Source organism: Lutjanus erythropterus, chromosome 19 (assembly GCF_056507025.1).
Source record: "Lutjanus erythropterus isolate fLutEry1 chromosome 19, fLutEry1.hap2, whole genome shotgun sequence".
Taxonomy (NCBI): domain Eukaryota; kingdom Metazoa; phylum Chordata; class Actinopteri; order Lutjaniformes; family Lutjanidae; genus Lutjanus; species Lutjanus erythropterus.
The window spans coordinates 7,491,742-7,510,192 of NC_139335.1; the positions used below are offsets into that span (position 1 = coordinate 7,491,742).

An 18,451-nucleotide genomic window follows, 5' to 3' on the forward strand; every position below is an offset into this window, starting at 1 on the left:
AGGATACATGTAGACTGTAGTTTGGAGACGTTACCACAGAACTGGTCAAACCAAACCGTCTGCTAGTGTTCTTATGAACAAAATTTAGGTCTAAACATGTCAGATGAAAAACCAAAGGGTACATTTTCCTCTCTAAAGGCCACTGGAGATTGGCTGTACCGTAAAGGAGAGTATAAAAAGGCCATAGAGAGCTACACAACGGTAGGTAGTTAACTTGGTTAGCTAGTCATAGTAAACCTAATATAACAAATATAACGCTAGACGGCACGTTGTACAAACTGAAGCTCAGCATCCTGTAGTGGTAACTACAGAACATTTAGGAACTGCAGTACTTTATGTGAGATTGTCAGTACAATTTTCAAAAGCACACAGGAGTGATTTGTGGTGGTCTTCGTTTAGGCACTGACTTTAATGCCGGATGACAAGACCTGCTATGTTGGCCGATCCAGGTGTTACCTGAATCTGGGGCAGCCTGAAGACGCTTTAGATGACGCAGAGGCTTCACTCAAAGGGGACAAGACATATTTCGAGGTAAACAGTAGGTTATAGTAATGTTGGAGCCTTTCACTGTTAGGACGATAAGATGAATAAATTGTTGTTTTTATATACTAAATCGGATGTTTTCAAATGGTAGGCTGTCAGGCGAGGTGTAGTGAATTAAGATTTAAAAAATATAAGGATTATATTAGTTATTTCACTGCTAATCAATTTCGTTAACGAGATAGCTCAGAGATACAGTATGTAACTATTCTGTTCTTCACAGAGGCAGAAAACTATTAAATGCCCTTGAACAGATCTTTTTTATGTATTTGGTGTGGTCTGAAGTTATGGAAGACAGCAATATTAAACTATCTTGGTTCAAGTGTTGAAAGTATATGGGATCAAGAAGTAAACATTTTTGCCTTTTTCCGAGTTTTGTTTTAGGGGGCACCCAGAATCTCAGACTTTGAAAAAGCCTGTAACAACAGCCCTCAAGTCAGCAACCACTTATGGAATGTAGAATATGACTTTTATTTGAGTATGGTACTGAAGTACACATTTAAGGTATTCTGAGTATTTTCTTTTCATGCCACTTCTGCTTCTACTTCTTCTGCACAACATCTCAGAGGAAAGTCTTACACGTATTACGTTATTACATTTATCTGACAGCTTTAGTTACTTTACAAATTAAGATTTTTACATACAAAGCATATCAAGAGTTTCTTTGAAGATAAATTAAACTACTCAACAGTTTATACAAGCACAGCTGAAAGTATTAGGCTATCAGTTAGTCGACTGACAGAAAATTAATTTGCAACTAATTTGCTAGTCATATTTCATCTATAAACATTTTATGATCACAGCTTGCTGCTTTTCCTATCAATAATTTCCATAATTTGAATATATTTGTAATAACTGGTGGGGGGGGTACTTCCTCCACCACTGCACTTATGGGAGAATTTATGAGAAATGACAGTTTTAAACATTAATTTTATTGTAATTTTTCAGGGATTGTACCAGAAGGCAGAGGCACTGTACTATATGGGAGAATTTGCATTTGCGCTGGTGTTTTACCACATAGGACAAAAGATACGTCCACAAAAAGAGGGGTTCAGACTGGGTATCCAGAAAGCACAGGAGGCCATAGAAAACTCAATTGGCAGTAAGTAATTCAGTACTATTTTGTCAGTATTTTTTCCTAATAGTAATAATAGTGTCACATGCAGTTAGGACAAGGTGTTACGCTAAATTGTAGTCACAGCATGTGAAAATCCTCCTCACACCAAAAATCTAAACCATTTGTTCCTCTCTTGCATCTTCTAGGCCCTTCTTCTGTAAAACTGGAGATTAAGGGAGACCTATCATTTTTCCAAATGGATGAAGAGGTGTGTCTTGTTGTTTTCCCCTTTAATACACCACTATTTGACTGAAAAACCTGAAGGTAGAGCTGATAACAAAGGATCACTCTCCTAACTAGTGGCACTGGTTTTAACATAGATTTTGCAGTTATTTCTTGTGAGGTTCAACCCTGGCCTCGCTTCTGATGCAAATGTTATGTTTCTGAATGACTGACAGCTGCAGAGGGTGCAGCCAATTACTGCTATTCAGAATCTGACGACGAAGAAAAAACAGCAGACCCACAAGGCCCCAAAGAATGAGAAGACAACCAGACAACTGCTTGGAGAGTTTTACAGTGACAAGAAATTTCTAGAAAACCTGCTTAAAGATGAAGGTCATTTCACTTAAGCTGCATAATATTTTTTACATTTTTCTTTCTGTTCATTTCTTCAGTATATTTTTGATTCTCTGTATCTTTCATTTCATGGCAGATTTAGTGGCTTCAGTATGTTTATTTAACGGCACAGTTCACCCCAAAATCATAAAAAACTCTATTTTTCCTCTTGCCTGTAGTGCTATTTATCCATCTAGATTGTTTTAACATGAGTTGCAGAGTTTTGGAGTTATAATTGGATATAACAGAACTAGATGGAAGCTGGGCTCTTTTTAGGGATGTTAGTGATTAATAATTAATTGACTAAGACTTTAAGCGATTAAAAATGTATTAATACTGTTCCAGTTTGTGGCTACCCAATGGTGGAACGAGCTACCAAACCACGTTTAGTCTGGGACTGCCTGCAGGCACCTCAGCCCGTCAGACTTGATCTTCGCCTCATGGCAGTTCTCATGTTGTTCTCTCCTGACGAAATTCTTGCTTGTGATGTATCAGCTCTCAGATGTACATCACTTTGGTAACAGTGTCTGCTAAATGAAATTGTAAGACTGTAAGATTGTTAATCAATAGTCTAGAAATGGCAGTGATAGAGCCTTGTTTGACATTGTTTTGACATTGTTTGTATATTGTTTTAAACAATATAAAATATTCTGTTAGAAGCTAGAATTTGGGTCTAATATATCATGTTAAAATGGTAACATATAACTCTACACCTTGCCTGCTGCTAATGATATGTATAGTGCCACCCCCTCATTCATCAGGATTGGTTCCTTAGGTTTATGACGTCATATATGAAGCCTCACTGGGTCTGTTTTTTGAAACTGATCTTGCTCACTGCAGTTTCAAAGCAAGAAATGCTTAGGCATGGCATTTATTTCTTATTTTGCTCCTGATTTGTCTTGTGACACATGAAAAATACCACACGGACATGTTAACAAGAACAAAAATGTGATTGTCCCTGGGTGTGTACTGTACCGCTGAATGAGAGCGTGCCTCTGAGCAGTGCCTGTCAGTCTGCAGACAATTAATCAGCTAAATAAAATGACAAAAAAAACAACCATCAATGGGCTCAGCCAATTACAATAGCTGATATACTTGTTCAATTGCCCATTAGATTATTATATTAGGCAGTCATCTATATGGCCAATATCTCCAACACTCAACAACTCACACCAAAACTTTCCACATGGAAAAATAGCACTACATGTATGAGAAGAAATATGCAGTCTTGATTTTGGTGTGAACTGTCCCTTTAAACCCACCTACAATGATGTTTTTCACTTTTAATAGACTTGTATTTAAAACTGTTCCACAATGATCTGCAGAGTTGATGAAAGGTAAGATAAAGAGTGGTGAACGACTGCAGGACGTCATCCAGAGCTGCCTGAGTAAATTTGACACTTACACCGAGTTCTGGAGCCAGGAGAAACCCATCTGTGCATTGGAAAAGGAGTGTAAGCTCACGGTGCAAAAATGTGGTAAGCCACGTCGCAGCACACCCTCTGAACCTGCTCGGTTCCTGCTGAAGAGCCTGGATGACATTGATGCAGGTACGGCATCCTTCTGGCTGAATCTGTTGCTTGTTGCTTTTTCTTTTTAGCCTAAAAAAATGCTTACTGTACGTTTGTTGTTGTAGAGTTGGCATCTGGAAATGCAGAAGGTAGTCTGAAGAAGGCGAAGGAAGTCATGAAGATAGTGCAGGGATGGTCAGAGAAGGAGGTGCCTAATAAGAAAGAGGTTTTGTGCAACCTGCACAGTTGTATCGGAAATGCCTTGGTGGACCTGGGAGACATGGACAAAGCATTAGACCATCATCAAAAAGACTTGGAGTTGGCAAAACAGTGGTGAGAATTTGAAAAAAATAAATAATAGGCATGAATGTGTTTTTAAAAAACAAATCAAGAGTAATCTTTCTTATCAACAGCAAACTCCTAGATGCAATGTCCAGGGCCCTAGAAAACATTGGGCGGATTTATGCCCAAATTGGACAGTTCTCACAGGCTATTGAGTTGTAAGTAAATAATGAAATAACAGCTGCACTTGTGTAATAAATGATATTGTTGTCCTTTGCAAAATATGTTATTTTGACAGTAATCTTCTCAACAAGCTTTGTTTTACAGTGAGTACTTAAGAGTAGTTTGCTGGTGACTGGTTTTTTTTTTTTCTGTCCTCTGTATGTTTTCAATTCAGCTGGGAGAAGAAGATTCCCTTGGTCCGTGGCGGTCTGGAGAGGACCTGGTTGTTTCATGAGATCGGTTGGTGTTACCTGGAACTTAATCGCCATGAAGAAGCCCGGGAGTATGGCGTGCGAACAGTTGAAGCGGCTGATGAAATTGCACATGAGAAATGGAAGATCCATGCAGATGTTTTGGTGGCACAATCAGAATGTAACTACTTACCTGTTTTTTGTTTTTGAATTAATATAATTAGACATTTTCTGATGTTTACAAAATCAGTCACTTCATCTCTGCTCATTTGCTTCATATTTAACCTTTTAACCTGGTGATTCCCAAAATGTGAGCTGCAGCCCCCTAGTGGGCTGTGAAGGTACTGCAGTGAGCCACAAGCGCTCATTCAAAATAAATTAAGTTTTACATTTATTGTAAATAAAACTGCTATATTTTTATGATTAAATAGTTAGATTACAATGGTAATCAGGGCTAATTAAACAAAACCATAGGATTCAAATTATGTGTTATTCTTCATCAATTTGACCTGTTTCAGCACTTGTTATACCATATTTTGTGACCCCTTACATTAATATTGAAATCCTTTATTTTGTCAGTGGCAGGGAATCATATTTGGCAGAATACCTCATCACTGGCAGGACAAGAGTTAAAAGGGAAACATGAAAGTTTACAAATTGTTAAGTGTATATGGATGGATCATCACTTTACACCTCATTGCCATGTGACCACATTCACATTGAATTGTTCTGTTCATGAAATAAGAAAAATGTAAGGAAATATCGGGTCTTAGTGCTGTGTGTTGATCAGAGTTGTGATTAAATGTTTAGGTGGGCAGCAGAAGACTTTCAGATTTCAAATCAGGCCGCAGCATTCTTAAGTTTGGGAGTGGCTGTTTTAAATTACTTATTTCTGTAGTGCTGTTCACAAACTACAGACCTGCAGTGTGATAGTAAATTCCCTTCTGTTTCAGTGAAACTTGGAAACTTTGAATCCTGTGTCTTCCACTTTGAGAGAGCCTTGACCCGTGCCAAACTGCAAGAAGACGACACTGCCACGGATGCCATCCAAAAGGTCCCCTCTCTGATGTCATTATTCTTCTCTTCACCTTGTATTTTGTTCCTTTTAAAGACATTTCTGATCACTGGCATTTATCATTCTTTTTTCAGGCTCTGGATGAAACAAAGCAAAACCTACCATCGTGAGGATGTCCTCAGTCAAGATTTGTGGTGCTTCTGAGATGAGCAAAAAGAGCAATATAAGTCATCTCCTTCAGTTAATTGGACTGGATTTGAGTTTTTATGAATGCAAAAAAAGTGCTTAAACAATAAATGTGTTCTGAGTTTGTCACACCACAGAAACCTTATTAACCACCAAGCCAAATTTGAAAGATTAAAAAAATATATATAAATTTAGGTCTCAAAATCATGACAAGATGAGCAGTTTTCTCCACACTGAATCACTGGGGGAGAGTCAGCTCTGTCGTCTCAAGTGTCAAATACCACTACTACCTGAAAAATGGTTGCTGTGTTGGGCGTGTTCAGACATGTTTGAGTCAGTGGACAGTGACCTTGCAACTCATTGAAGAATCAGCTTGTTTTTTCTCAGTCTGCAGAAGGATGGTATGTTTTTATTTCTTCTGTGTGTGGTTGTTGGGACTGAAGTGAGCAGTAACTACCAGCTGATTTGAACTGAGAGAAAAGGTACGTTCATAACTGACCGTTGGGGGTGGGGGGGTGGGAGGGGCAGTGTTCTTTGTGAGTCAGTTCTTGTTTATATAGTGTTGGGGGACTATGGCTGTGTTGTGTCACCAACCCATACATCAGGTCCACCCCAAAAATCCTGAACACAGAACAGTTAAACAGTCTTAACTCCACAGTTCAGTACTAAATAGTTATCAGTCGTATATACATGTTCAAAAACATATATTGTATTTAGAAGAAAAACCTCTTCTTTTTTTGATAAGATCCTTGGAAACAACTGAGCTCCAATTTTTTGACAGATACTGAGATTTATGTCCACATATTACCCTGGCATCACTAGACCAATTCACAAATTATCATTAAAGGCAAACCATCAGGATTAAAAAAAAAGAAGAAAGAAAACAATATATAAAGTCAGTCTGTACCTTTTTATTTTCTCATTAATTTGCTGTGCACAGGATGCTTTATAAACCCAGAAATGTGGTATTTGATGTCCTGAGAATGGGACTCAACAATCAATTATCCTTCTGGTGTGTTTAGAAACAGCAGCTGACAAATCATACCTATTCAACCTTTGATAATATAAAATATGAATCTACAGTATATTAAAGCTACTATGAGGAACTTTCATATTGTGTTGATTTTGGAGACATCCTGTGGACAAAAATGGTAAAATCTCCTCCTGCTTCCTTTTAATACTCACAGTAACTTTGCCCGGAAAATGTAAACACAGGTTATATCATCTGATTTCACTGAGCATCTGATGAGGTGGCAGCCATGAAGAAAAACAGTCAATCCTCTCACAGATGATCTTGTTTGCTTTTGTTGGTCATATAGAGGCATTACTATTAAACTGAGACTCTTTCATCAGCACTTTAAGACTCATTGTAGTAGCTTTAATTTATTATTCTAATTAATTTTGATATATATAAAATAATTATTATATTGTCTCCTCTTCCAAACCTGACAAAAACATGAGCTCGTCAGATTTGTCCCGTTTCCAGGAATTACACACATATAGTGTTGTTTTTGAATTTGCGACGTCTGACGTAATGTGAAATTGATGATATAGTTTTTCAATTTCAGTCTAGACCAAAGCTGATTAGTAATATTCTGTATGTGCTCATAGGCCGTGGTGCACAAAGGCATGTTTTGAGTTGCAGCTTCTCAAAGGTCAAAACACAAACAGACCAGTAAGCAAAGCGTGCAGGCCCTGGATCACAGGATCCTTCTTTATGAGATCATACATGGAATTTTATTGGGAGCATTGGTCTCAGTGTTATAGTCAGTGGTGGACTGCGTAAACAAGTATACAGTTCCTTGAATAGTAAAAATGGGTATATGAGTAAAAGCTTCATAATTGGCTTAAATCCTGTACAGAACTGTCTCTCAAAAATTAATGCCATTATTTTAAGTATTGCTAAGTTTTTCAATTACAATTTATGTAGAAAATGTCACTTCGTGCACAAAATTCAAAGGAACTTAATGAAATGCTGTGACATGTACATTGCATTCTGTCAACCATGAAGTCCTTCTTACCTTTTTGATGACTGAAAGTTCCCCTTACAGAGCTTCTCCTTGTTACACCTCTATCCTGTCAACAGGCATGTGTGGTGTTATTTACACACAGATGACTTCTTCCTGCAGGCTTTACACTAATGTTTTGTTAGTGTGTCCATCAAAGACAATAAAATTACCATTTATTATAGCTGTCTTCATAAATCTTGACAAATAGGTCCCTGATACAAGGCACAAAGTATATTTAGTTATCATTTTACAACACAGGGCTGTATACAAGATTAAGTTGTACTTCCCTTTTTGCTGTTTTGCATGGTGAAGTAAAGAGGATGAATGAAGAAGTCTCACAGCTTGAGAGAAGAAGCTGCTCTGTAGTCTGGTGGTACAGCAGCAGATACTTCTAGATCTCTTGGGACTGTTGTCTTTTATCCCTTGGGCTCTGCAGCACCTCACCTCACTGGTCTCACCAGTGAGTAGCAGTGACGTTCTTGGTGGTTTTAATCCACCTGACCTGGGCTGTGCACACATGCTGACACATTGCCCTCTCGTACATGCAAATTACTGCACTGTAGCTTTTTGTCTGTGTGGCCTACTTTTTGGGAATGGAGTGGTATCACATGAAAAGAGCTACATCGATTAATCTATTATTAATCAAATATTAAATTCATCGCCAGGTATTGTGACAGTCGATTAATCATTTTGAGTAGTTTTATTGATAAAAAATGTCCAAATCCTCTGATTTCTGCTTCTCTCATTTGAGTATTTTCTGGTTTCTCTGCTCCTCTATACTGAATATCCCTGGGCTTTGGGAAACAGCGATCAACATTTTTCATCATTTTCTGACATTTGAAGGACAAACAATTAATCAGTTATTTGATCAACAGAGGAGTAACTGTGGTTTACAACATGATAATGTGTGTCTTGACACTGAATGTTGTTCTTGCTTTAATAAATATACATGCAGTATGAATTTAAAAAATGGTTAATGGAAAATGGAAGTAAATAGTTGTCTTTAATCATATACACATCAAAAGAAGTACACGTCCATACATAACAAAGAGAAACAGGCCAAAAAAGGTTTATTAAATTAATAAATACAATGTTTATTTAATAGGGATGATACAATTTAATAAAGTTCCAATACAAACCCTGAAACTGATCTGTTGCACAAGTTATAGCTATTGGTATTGGCTATTGTTTCAGCTCTACAGTATAAGTAAAATAATGCTTCATAAAATCATAATACATTATTATTTTAAATTATTCAGCTATAGTTTGGAGCACTTTTTAACCGAAAAAATAATAGACAAAGGTTACTTTGCATGAGGTGGTGAGGCAAGTATATATACACGAAAATATACATGAAAATGGGGAAATGAACCCTAAACGCACAATTAATCATCCTTAGTAAGTGTGAACTTATATTGCCCCGATGTCTGTTTTGTTGTTTTTATTCTTTTTACCTAGTTTTTCTGTTCTATTTCTGTTCTTTCATATAAAAAATCAATATAAATTAAGCAAAATAAAAATAATTGATAAAACAACTTTTTGTTAATATTGTGCAGGGGTATAACACAAGGTTGTGCTATGTTGTTTTTTTTTTAAGTGTCTTTTTTTTTTTTTTTTTTTTTTAAAGAAAATTAAGGAAATCCTGCGGGCTTGGTATCTTCCCCTTTTGAAGAATCAAAACCTTTTAGTTTTCTTTTACAAACAAAAAAAAATCTTTCTCCAGTGGCGTCCTTCCGGTCTTCAGGGGCGTGTCCGAGGCCACGCCCCGCCAGTTGCGCGTTCCCGGGAATTTCCTTTTGAAGCGGGTGCATGTCTGTGCCAAGGATTGCCTTGTCATTGTATCCAGAGAGAAACGCGTGGTCAGCGGCACCACCGACAGCTCCACTGCAGCCGAACTGGTAAGCTGGCATCTTAGCAAACAAAAGCCCTTCGTACAGCGCGCCGTATATCTGTCTGTAATATTGTTTTGACACAAACGGCCTCAAACAAGTTGTTCCAATAACATGCAGGGACTTGTGCACGCCAGAAAAAAGAGAAAAAAGAAAAGAAACATCAGGGTTGTTTAGACGTGGCGCCGTAGCTGATGATGTTTTAGCCAGATTCACTGACTGCCAGGCTAAATTGTTTTTGTCTGGCGTGCTAACGGGAGGTGCACGCCACTCCCCGCCTCGCCACATTGTGCACTTAATAAAATATACTGTTCAAACTCCGTCGATTTCCTCTGTTTTAAACAAAATTTGAATTCACTTGAACGCGACCTTCGACACGAATTTTGAAAATTCCGTTTTTCAGTGAAGTGAACGCGTTATTTATTTAGTTCAAACTTAAACAAAAAAAAACATCTCCTCAGTTACTGCGCCATTTACCTCCACTGTACCTTCCTTGTGTGACGAATGAGTTTAACAGACCTGTTAGTGCCCATATGTCACATTTACCATCAGTTTGGTTTCGGTTTTTGTGTATTTCTATGTGGAAAACACCGTTAATATTAGCCAGTTTCTTTGTGGCTGCATTAGATTGTGTTGAGAGCTTCCCCTTCTGTCTCATGACACGATGTGGTTTCGCACATCTGTTAAATCTGCTGTTTAGTAACAAACCATACAGTGACATTTGAAATAACCGGCCACACAGGGTGCAGGTCGCTGTGCCGTGAAGTAATCACTTTCTTTTCTGTGATGCCCCATTTTCTTAACTTCCCTTTGTCTGTGTCTGCTGGCAGGCTTTGGCGCAGTTGATCTACCAATGTCAGGTTTGAATACAGTCACTGCAGCCATGCCTGTGTGTCTGGACCTCTGGACCACTATCTATGCCTTTGTGTTCCTAAATGCAAATAAAAAATTTGGATGAACTGTAGTGCCACTGTATGCACAACAGCCCTGCTGATCTGAAATGGACAGCAGAGGTTATTGCAGGGCCATTGTACTGAATTGCATCAGATTGTGCTTGATGTTGTGTCCATCTTCTTTGCACCCGAAATATGCTGAAAAATGATCACGTGCGGTGTATTAAAAACAGAGCCACTCTCTTACTTAAATCTGGAATATTGGCCAACTTCTTGTTTGAGACACAATGACGGCAGTCCTCATAAAACAGCATGATTTTGTCCTCTGGAAGGACATCTGGTCTGAAGAAAAACCTCTCAGAAGTGACCGTATTTAAGGGGCACATTTAGAAATTTGTCAGACATCGATTTCACCTTTCACACTGGCTGGTTTTAATTATTATAAATGGTGCTTGATAAATAACATTTTATCAAAATTGTGATTATTTATGATTAATGATGGGGTCCAAGCCATGGTGTAAAGAGTACTGAAATCTAGGGCTGCAATTTACAATTATTTTCATAGTTGATTGATTAGTTTCTTAATTAACAGTCTTTTGGTCTGTAAAATGTCATGTCCCATTATGACCTCCTCTAATCTTTTGTTTTGCCCTCAACCTCTCAAAATATTCAGTATACCCTGGAGGAGTAAGGAAACCAAAAAAATATTCACATTTAACAAGCGGGAATCAGAATTTTGACTTTTTTCCTTTGAAAAAAAAAAATACTCAAACTGATTAATTGATTGTCAAAATAGTTGGCAGTTAATCTGATAATTGATTAATCGTTGCAGCTCTCAGCTGAAATCAGTACTCAAGTACAAGTAGTGTTGAAATATTACTCAACTACAAGTGAATCTATTGGTGTTTCAACATACTCGCATTAAGGTCCATTCATACACTGAGAAAGATGACTGTAAATATTTTTTTTTTTTTAATGGACGATGGAGTCTGAACTGAACTTTTATAGCTGTAGTGTGAAGTCACTGTGCACTTGGGTTATAATGATTTTTAAAACTATACATTTATATTTATTGTTATAGTTAATGTTCATGGTCTAAATGGCATTCTTCTCAAAAGCTACTCAAACTATTAGTTACAGTTTAACTGTTGGTTTTTAATGCATCATCAATGGCAGGCTTTCAATCAAAAGGGTATTCTGTGTCATTTTGGTCAGACCTCTGCCTGCTGTAGTTTTTTATTTGTCCACATGTCGTGGTTTTTATTGGCCTGTCAAGCAATATTGGCCACAAAAATGTAGATGATAGTAGACCTGATTATTAAATTAATTACCAATTACCGAATATCTGAGTTGTGGACAAAACAAGACATTTGAGAATGTTAAATTAGTTGTAAATGATAGATTATAATCACCTGGTATTCTTGAAAGTTCCGTATTTGAGAGGCTGGTAACAGTATTTTCTGCTGTTTTTGCACGAAAAATTACTTAAACATACATTTAAAAAACTCAACAGCACTGTCTCTTGACACCGTGCTCTCCAAATCTTGGCAACTCGCACTAAAACAATATGATAAACAGCACAACAGGCCAGAAGGAAAATATGTACATTTGATTTTGAGATGAATTGTCTCTTTCTAAATAAATGGATATATGAATAATTCCCTTCTCGCTTTGGTATGCATCCAAAGTTATTCTGACAAAACCGAATGAGTGTTGGATTAACTGAAGAGAACCTCCTGTATTCTTTTGTGATGGACTTGGCAAAAGCTGCTGAAGCTCATGTGTGTTCAGAGGTTTAATTCAGTCATCACTGGTCTAAATGACCAATTTCTCTTTTTCTTTTTATTTGTATCAGGTACATGGTGGCGTGTAAAGTCAGACTTTAAGCCAGACATGGATACTGAAAAGAGCGGAGAGGTTTTAGATGCGTCAGAGACTCCACAGCCAGAGGAGACTGTAATGGAAAAAGAGGTTGTGTCAAAAGTGGAGGCACCAGAGGAATCCACAGAGCCTGAGAAGCCACCAGCTGCTGGTGAAGAGACTGAGCAGACGGCAGTGAACGGCCACGATAATGAAGTCACAGACTTAAAAGAAACAGAAGAGGTGATTGTGACACAAACTGTCACGGTGTCTGAGGAAAACATGGAGATTGAGAACAGCTTGCCCACAGAAGTGGAGTCAGCGCCCGAAGTGGTGGCACCAGCAGAACCAGATGAGTCATCTGAAAAGATCTCTGACCCAGTTGCAGCTTTGGACACCGAACCAGAAATCATCCAGCAGCCCGTGCCAGAGAATGACCCAGAACCCGCGTCTGTGCAAACACATCTGGCAGAGAGCGTCCCTGAACCAGAGCCAGAGAAATTGGCAGAATCAGTTCCAGAAGCTGAACCAGAAGAGCAAACATTACCTGAACCGGCCACGCTGCAGCAGCCAGTGGATATAAAGCCACCCAGGCAAGAAGAGAAAGAGGCAGAGAAAGAATTGCAGGCTACAATGGATACCAGGGCAGAAGAAGTTGCTAAAGAGGAGGTGGCAGAAAAAGATGTTACACCTGAACCTGCAAAGGAAGAAAAACCAGCAGAAACTGTGTTGGTGTCAGAGGTTTCCCCAGAAAAGCCAACAGACGCTGGGACCGTAAAGGAGGAGGCACCGGCTGAAGGGAAACCTGCAGAGGACAAGAAGGAAGGTGAACCAGAAAAATCCTCTGATACTCTGAAGGGAGCTGAGGCTGCTGCAGGAGATGATGGAGGCGTTAAGAATGATGCTGAACCTCAAAAGGAAGAAGAAAATCCAGAGCCTGTGTCCGGCTCCCTGTCCTTCGCCTTCCTGGAGCAAGATCAGACCAAAGACGCGCTGCGAACCTCCCGTACGCTCATCATCCTCAGAGGCCTTCCAGGAAGCGGTAAAAGCTTTTTGGCGCGCGTCATTGCTGACGCCTACAAAGACCACTGCTCTGTCATCTGTGCTGACGACCATGGCGTGAAGCCAGAGAGTCCAGACTCGTACGCGGCTGGACACAAGGCTGTGGATGAGGCCGTGGCGGCCGGGTGCAGCGCAGCAACGGCTCCGGGCCCTCTGCTGATTGTGGTGGACGACACCAACCACACCCAGGATCGGCTGGCTCGCCTGGGGGAGATCGCAGAGGAACACCATCTTGTTGCCATCTTTTTGGAGCCGCGTACTGAATGGAGCAGAGATGTCGCACAGCTGACCAAGAAGAGCAAGCGTGGACTGCAAGAGGTGCAGGTGGAGGCCATGAGGGGTCCACTGGAGGAAATGTCCCTCCCTCTTTACTTCGGCTGGTTTCTTCTCTCCTCCGTCCAGGACAAGGTCAGGTGCACGTCAATGGACTTCCTGAAGACACTGGACACCCTGGAGGCCTTCAAGAAACACTTGAGTGAATGTGAGTGTATTTTAAAGTTTCTTTAATTTATTACAAAGGTGAATGCACTAGTGAGAAGTATTGAAGGGTTAGCTCAGATTTATTTTTAAGTGGATGTGTATGAGGTACCATAGTCGGTGTAATACCTGCAGTAGATGTTGTTTGGCACACCTCCAGTTTGTAGAAGCAGCAGGAGTGCCGCTGTAGGAAGCTATCCAATGTTCTGCTGTGGATAGGACCAGCAGCAATTTTAGCCATTTTAAGAAGGACCACCCTTAAAAAGATGTATATCAGTTTAAGTGTATATTATATTTAGAATATTTTCACCCTTTTACCTTGCCATCGTACAGCCTTTTCTGAGGGGAATCTGCCATAATATAAACCAAATATCAGTCACCAGATTCCTTTGGCAAAAACATGAATTTTACCTCACAGAACAATGGTGTTCTGGTCTACTGCTAAAGTGCTTCTCAAATGTTTATCAGCATGTATATCAACAGCTACTCATCAGAAGGTAAAGCGGTGAAAATGTTATGAATATAGCACACACTTGCATTGATCATTTTAGGTGGCTAAAATACATTTTGCAGCAGTAGATTGTTGAGCTTCCTACACTGGTTCTTTTGCTGCTTCTACAAACTGGAGGCGTGCTGACTGTTATCTACTGTAGATAATACACTTACTATAGATAAGTACCTCAAACAACCCCACTTAAAAAAAAAAAACATCGAAATTTCTAAGCAGATTATCTGAAATCAATAGGCTTGTTCAAGATGAGCCGGGCCTGTGCAGAATCGATCAGCAGCAGGCTTGTGTCCGTCTTGATCCCGACTTGCTCCGATGTTGTGCACATGTGGACAACCATGACCGCACAAGATCATGGTGGTCAAGGATTTTAGAGCCAGGCGCTGCAGTTGCTCTTCACTGACTGCAAACGCCTGGCTGTCACCTGATCGATGTGTTATTTCTTCCGCTATGAACGTTGCGTGCAGACTACATGTAGCCTACAGATGATTTAACAGGATGTAAATATCACATCCTGCATATTCTGTGAAGGCTGCTGGAAACTGTCCGGCTTGACTGCAGCTTTTTGTCATCACCTCCTGCTACGGCCGCTTGATCCCGTTTACTTTCCAGGCGAGGCCCGGTTCATCTCAAATGAGCCTTTTGTCATGGCTGAGATGCTAAGATGTTTCCTTGTGTTTGCAGTCACTGGGAAAGCTGAGAAGGAGGTGGATTTGGAGCAGTACTTCCAAGCCAAAGGGACCCTCCACTGCACTACGAAGTTCTGCAACTATGGAAAAGCAGAGGGTGCCAAAGAGTATGCGCAGAAGCCAGTAAGTGAGCAGATGCATTTAAAGCCTCTGGTAATCTAGTTTCTTATTAAGCTTCCACAAACATCTGAGCAAAACTAAACATTCATAAATATTGGAAGGCCTAGCTCAAAAAACGGCACATTTTACTGTTAAGACCATTTCTCAAGACTGTGTGGCAGATTTTATTTGATTGACATCTCCCTCAGGAGTCCCAACACAGAAGCTAAGCGATGTACCGCTGTGTGTGGACCGCTATATTTAGAACATTTTCACCACTTTACTTTGCTGTGAGACAGCATTTTCCAGGGACTGAGGCCACCGTCTATGCTCTCTCCAAAGCCACCAGACTCCTTGGAAAGAAACTGTAATTTCACCTTGCAGAACGCAGGAGTTTTTGGATTACCGCTGCCTGGATCGGTTAGTGTGTTTGTGTTGTTGTGTGGCTTTGTGTTCAGATCTCAAATAATGTTAATTGTCACAGATAGAGGTGGCGGTAAAACAGCAACTCCTGTGTCCTGCAAGGTAAAATTACTGTCTTTTTCATATCTGCAGGGACTTCAAAGTATAAAATTTCATTAACAAAGATCTTACATTATAAGATTATAAATGCCTAAGATTATATAAATACTGTGACTTCATAAGTAACTATTAGATGCATATGTTTTGGTGTTTATTTTCACGCTGCAGCCTCACCCCTTCTCTGTGTCAGGGCAGCTCCTCACACACACACACACACAGCAAAATCAGTGAACTGCAGAGCAGAGACGGTGCCATGGTGAGACAATAAAGTGCAAATATCTTGACAATTAGCCAGATTTATTTTATTGACACTTCAGATTTGTTTCCGGTGAGGTACTTCTGAGTTTATATAGTGGCTTTGCAGTTGTAAACATTACCGTTGCTCCTCTACAAACAACATTTAGTTACATTGGTGGCTGTGAAGAGAGCACAGAAGGTTTTGGAAAGGTTTTAAATCTGGTGGCTACCGAAAGTATATTTATAGGCATGTTCATGTTACTGAATATTTTATTTCATGCATTGTTGAGTGAGCATTTCAAAGGAGTAATATCCTTGCAGTGTAATGTTTGACTCTATCAAGAAGTTTATTTTATGATAACTGAATTTAATATTCTCACCGGAGTGCTACACCGAAAATCCCTTTAGTATATTCAAAAAAAATTGAAGAGAGCCTTCAAGTCAAGGGGGACAAAATACTCTCTCACTCAATTTTAGGATATTTGCTCATCGTTCCCTTTTTTCTGCCTTCCAGGCTGTCACAGAGCTTTATGGTTCTGCGTTCGAGCTGTCGCTGAGCGCTCTCTTTGTCACACCCCGCACTTTCGGTGCCAGAGTGTCCCTCACCGAGGAGCAGCTCGTGCTGTGGCCAGACGATGCCGAAAAGGTGGCGGAGGCCGGCACCTCCCTGTCTCCGGGAAGCCGTGCCCACGTCACTCTGGGATGCGCGGAGGGTGTGGAGCCGGTTCAAACAGGTTTAGATCTGCTCGACATCCTGGCGCTGCAGCAGAGCGGCCAACCGGGTGAGACCGTCGAGGAGATGGAGCTCGGCTCGCTGACCTACTACGAGGAAGGAAGGTGGCTGCTCGCTCTCAGAGAGCCCATCTGCGTCCCGGCCTGCTTCTCCAGCTTCTACGGCCGCAAGGAGCAGGAGCTACCCAAAAAGGAACCGGAGAAGAAGAAGAAGCAGAAGTGCACCATACTGTAAAGGGCAAACGTGGGGATGTGTGGCCGGGATGACTGGTGAATTAAAACTTAGGCTTACTCTGTGCAAGGTTTGTGTGTTTGTGCAGTGTTTAGGGTTTCAGTTATAGCCACCCTAAATCCACAAGCTGTGTGCCTTTTTACTGTTGATTTGCACCACAACCCAAGATGCCTTCAATCCAGTTTGGCTTGTTAACGTTGTTGAGTATCTCGTTTCACATATCAGTGCCAGAGTTGCAGTACCTGGCTGTTTGCTGAGGTGTTATTAGCTGCAGTTAGGTAGTATAGCCTCCTCCCACAGCTCCACAGTTATCTAGATTTCCTCTTCTATACATGTCAGTGTCTCTCAGTATTCAGATATACAGAAACTAGGTACTTTGATTGCATGCACCCCAGGTTACCAGTACCAACATATTAACACATTTCTGACCTGCTTCAAGTTCCCCTGCAGCTTCGACAGATTTTGTCTGGTGTTTCCTGTCTTAGATATAAGTTAAAAATATTAGCTGTTATTTCCTTTACAAGTGTGTGTGCGTGTGCGCTGCCTAGAAAGTAATTGTTACAAAAGCATATGGGCCAAAGTTATCTATTTGATTAAGTGTATTAGAATGAATGTCATTTATAGAGGTCCTTCCTTATAAAATTCTTTGCACTGTGCATAGTTTGAAAGGGAGAATGCTGATGAATTTGGTATTTGTTTCAGCAGCTTGCACTTAGTAATTATCAAATGCTGTGAATCCAAGTCCATATTTTGCAATTTTTTCTACTGCGCAAGACTGCACCATTGATCCCTCTTATCCTCTTTGAACAGCAGCACTTCTTCATGTATTGCATTTCAATTTGTATCCTCTGTGACTGTAATTTTTTGAAGGGCAAGTCCTACTTTGTGTAGCTCTTATGAATCACTATTTTTGCACTTGTTTTGTACACTTAATAAAAAAGAACATGCTTTGCTCTGATAATGCAGTTTGCTGTCTGTTCAGTGCTGGTAGTACATTTTGTTAACTGGCATGCAGGCTCATAACTGGGACAGTTTATCTGCACATGGTCACTTTCTCATGGCGTGCTTCTGTAGTTGGCTGTGAAAACCACCAGAGGGCACTCATCCTCTGTACAGTGCTGGTTAAGACATTTGTGGTGAGATGTTTTATACATTGAACACCAGTTAGCCTCTTGTTTATTGTGTCACACCAGAGTTCGACATGTACATCTTCCTCAGGATTATTCAGATACTCTGTTTTCAAACGTTTCACCACAGACTGGATTGCACCATTTGTCTGATCTCCCTTCAGTTGCCCTTGCATAAGAAGCTGGCACAGTAAAAATGCTATAAACTATTATCCTAGACAGTGATAACTGTCTAGACTGTAGCCTGTGAACGAACTCCTGCTCAGTTGTTGCACCCACACTCGATTTCTGCCCACCTACCTCCTGCCTCCAAGGTGGGTCACACCTACTGTAATACTTTTTGTCTCACTTTGCAATCAGAAATGTCGACATTCTCTAAAATTCCCTCCCACACAATTATCCCAACATCCCATGCAATAGATGAAATAAAGGAAGAACAATGATAATGACATTAACAGTAATGGGGGATACATTTGGATATGAAATTCAGAAACTG

The 18,451-nt window shown here is 40.1% G+C and overlaps 2 protein-coding genes across 2 annotated transcripts; both read left to right on the forward strand.

The window, feature by feature from the left end:
* Nucleotides 1-24: 24 nt before the first annotated feature.
* On the forward strand, nucleotides 25-6,112 carry odad4 (outer dynein arm docking complex subunit 4). Its single transcript, XM_084743385.1, has 11 exons — nucleotides 25-201; nucleotides 400-531; nucleotides 1,489-1,642; nucleotides 1,804-1,865; nucleotides 2,056-2,212; nucleotides 3,538-3,762; nucleotides 3,849-4,056; nucleotides 4,137-4,223; nucleotides 4,403-4,599; nucleotides 5,372-5,472; nucleotides 5,568-6,112. Exons 1-11 carry the CDS (start codon nucleotides 97-99, stop codon nucleotides 5,601-5,603), a joined length of 1,464 nt encoding a protein of 487 aa, XP_084599511.1. The 5' UTR covers nucleotides 25-96; the 3' UTR covers nucleotides 5,604-6,112.
* A 3,258-nt stretch (nucleotides 6,113-9,370) lies between these two features.
* cnp (2'',3''-cyclic nucleotide 3'' phosphodiesterase) lies at nucleotides 9,371-17,789 on the forward strand. The gene is made up of 4 exons (XM_084744176.1): nucleotides 9,371-9,526; nucleotides 12,266-13,813; nucleotides 15,002-15,129; nucleotides 16,379-17,789. Exons 2-4 carry the CDS (start codon nucleotides 12,304-12,306, stop codon nucleotides 16,829-16,831), a joined length of 2,091 nt encoding a protein of 696 aa, XP_084600302.1. The 5' UTR covers nucleotides 9,371-9,526; nucleotides 12,266-12,303; the 3' UTR covers nucleotides 16,832-17,789.
* The last annotated feature ends 662 nt before the right edge of the window (nucleotides 17,790-18,451 follow it).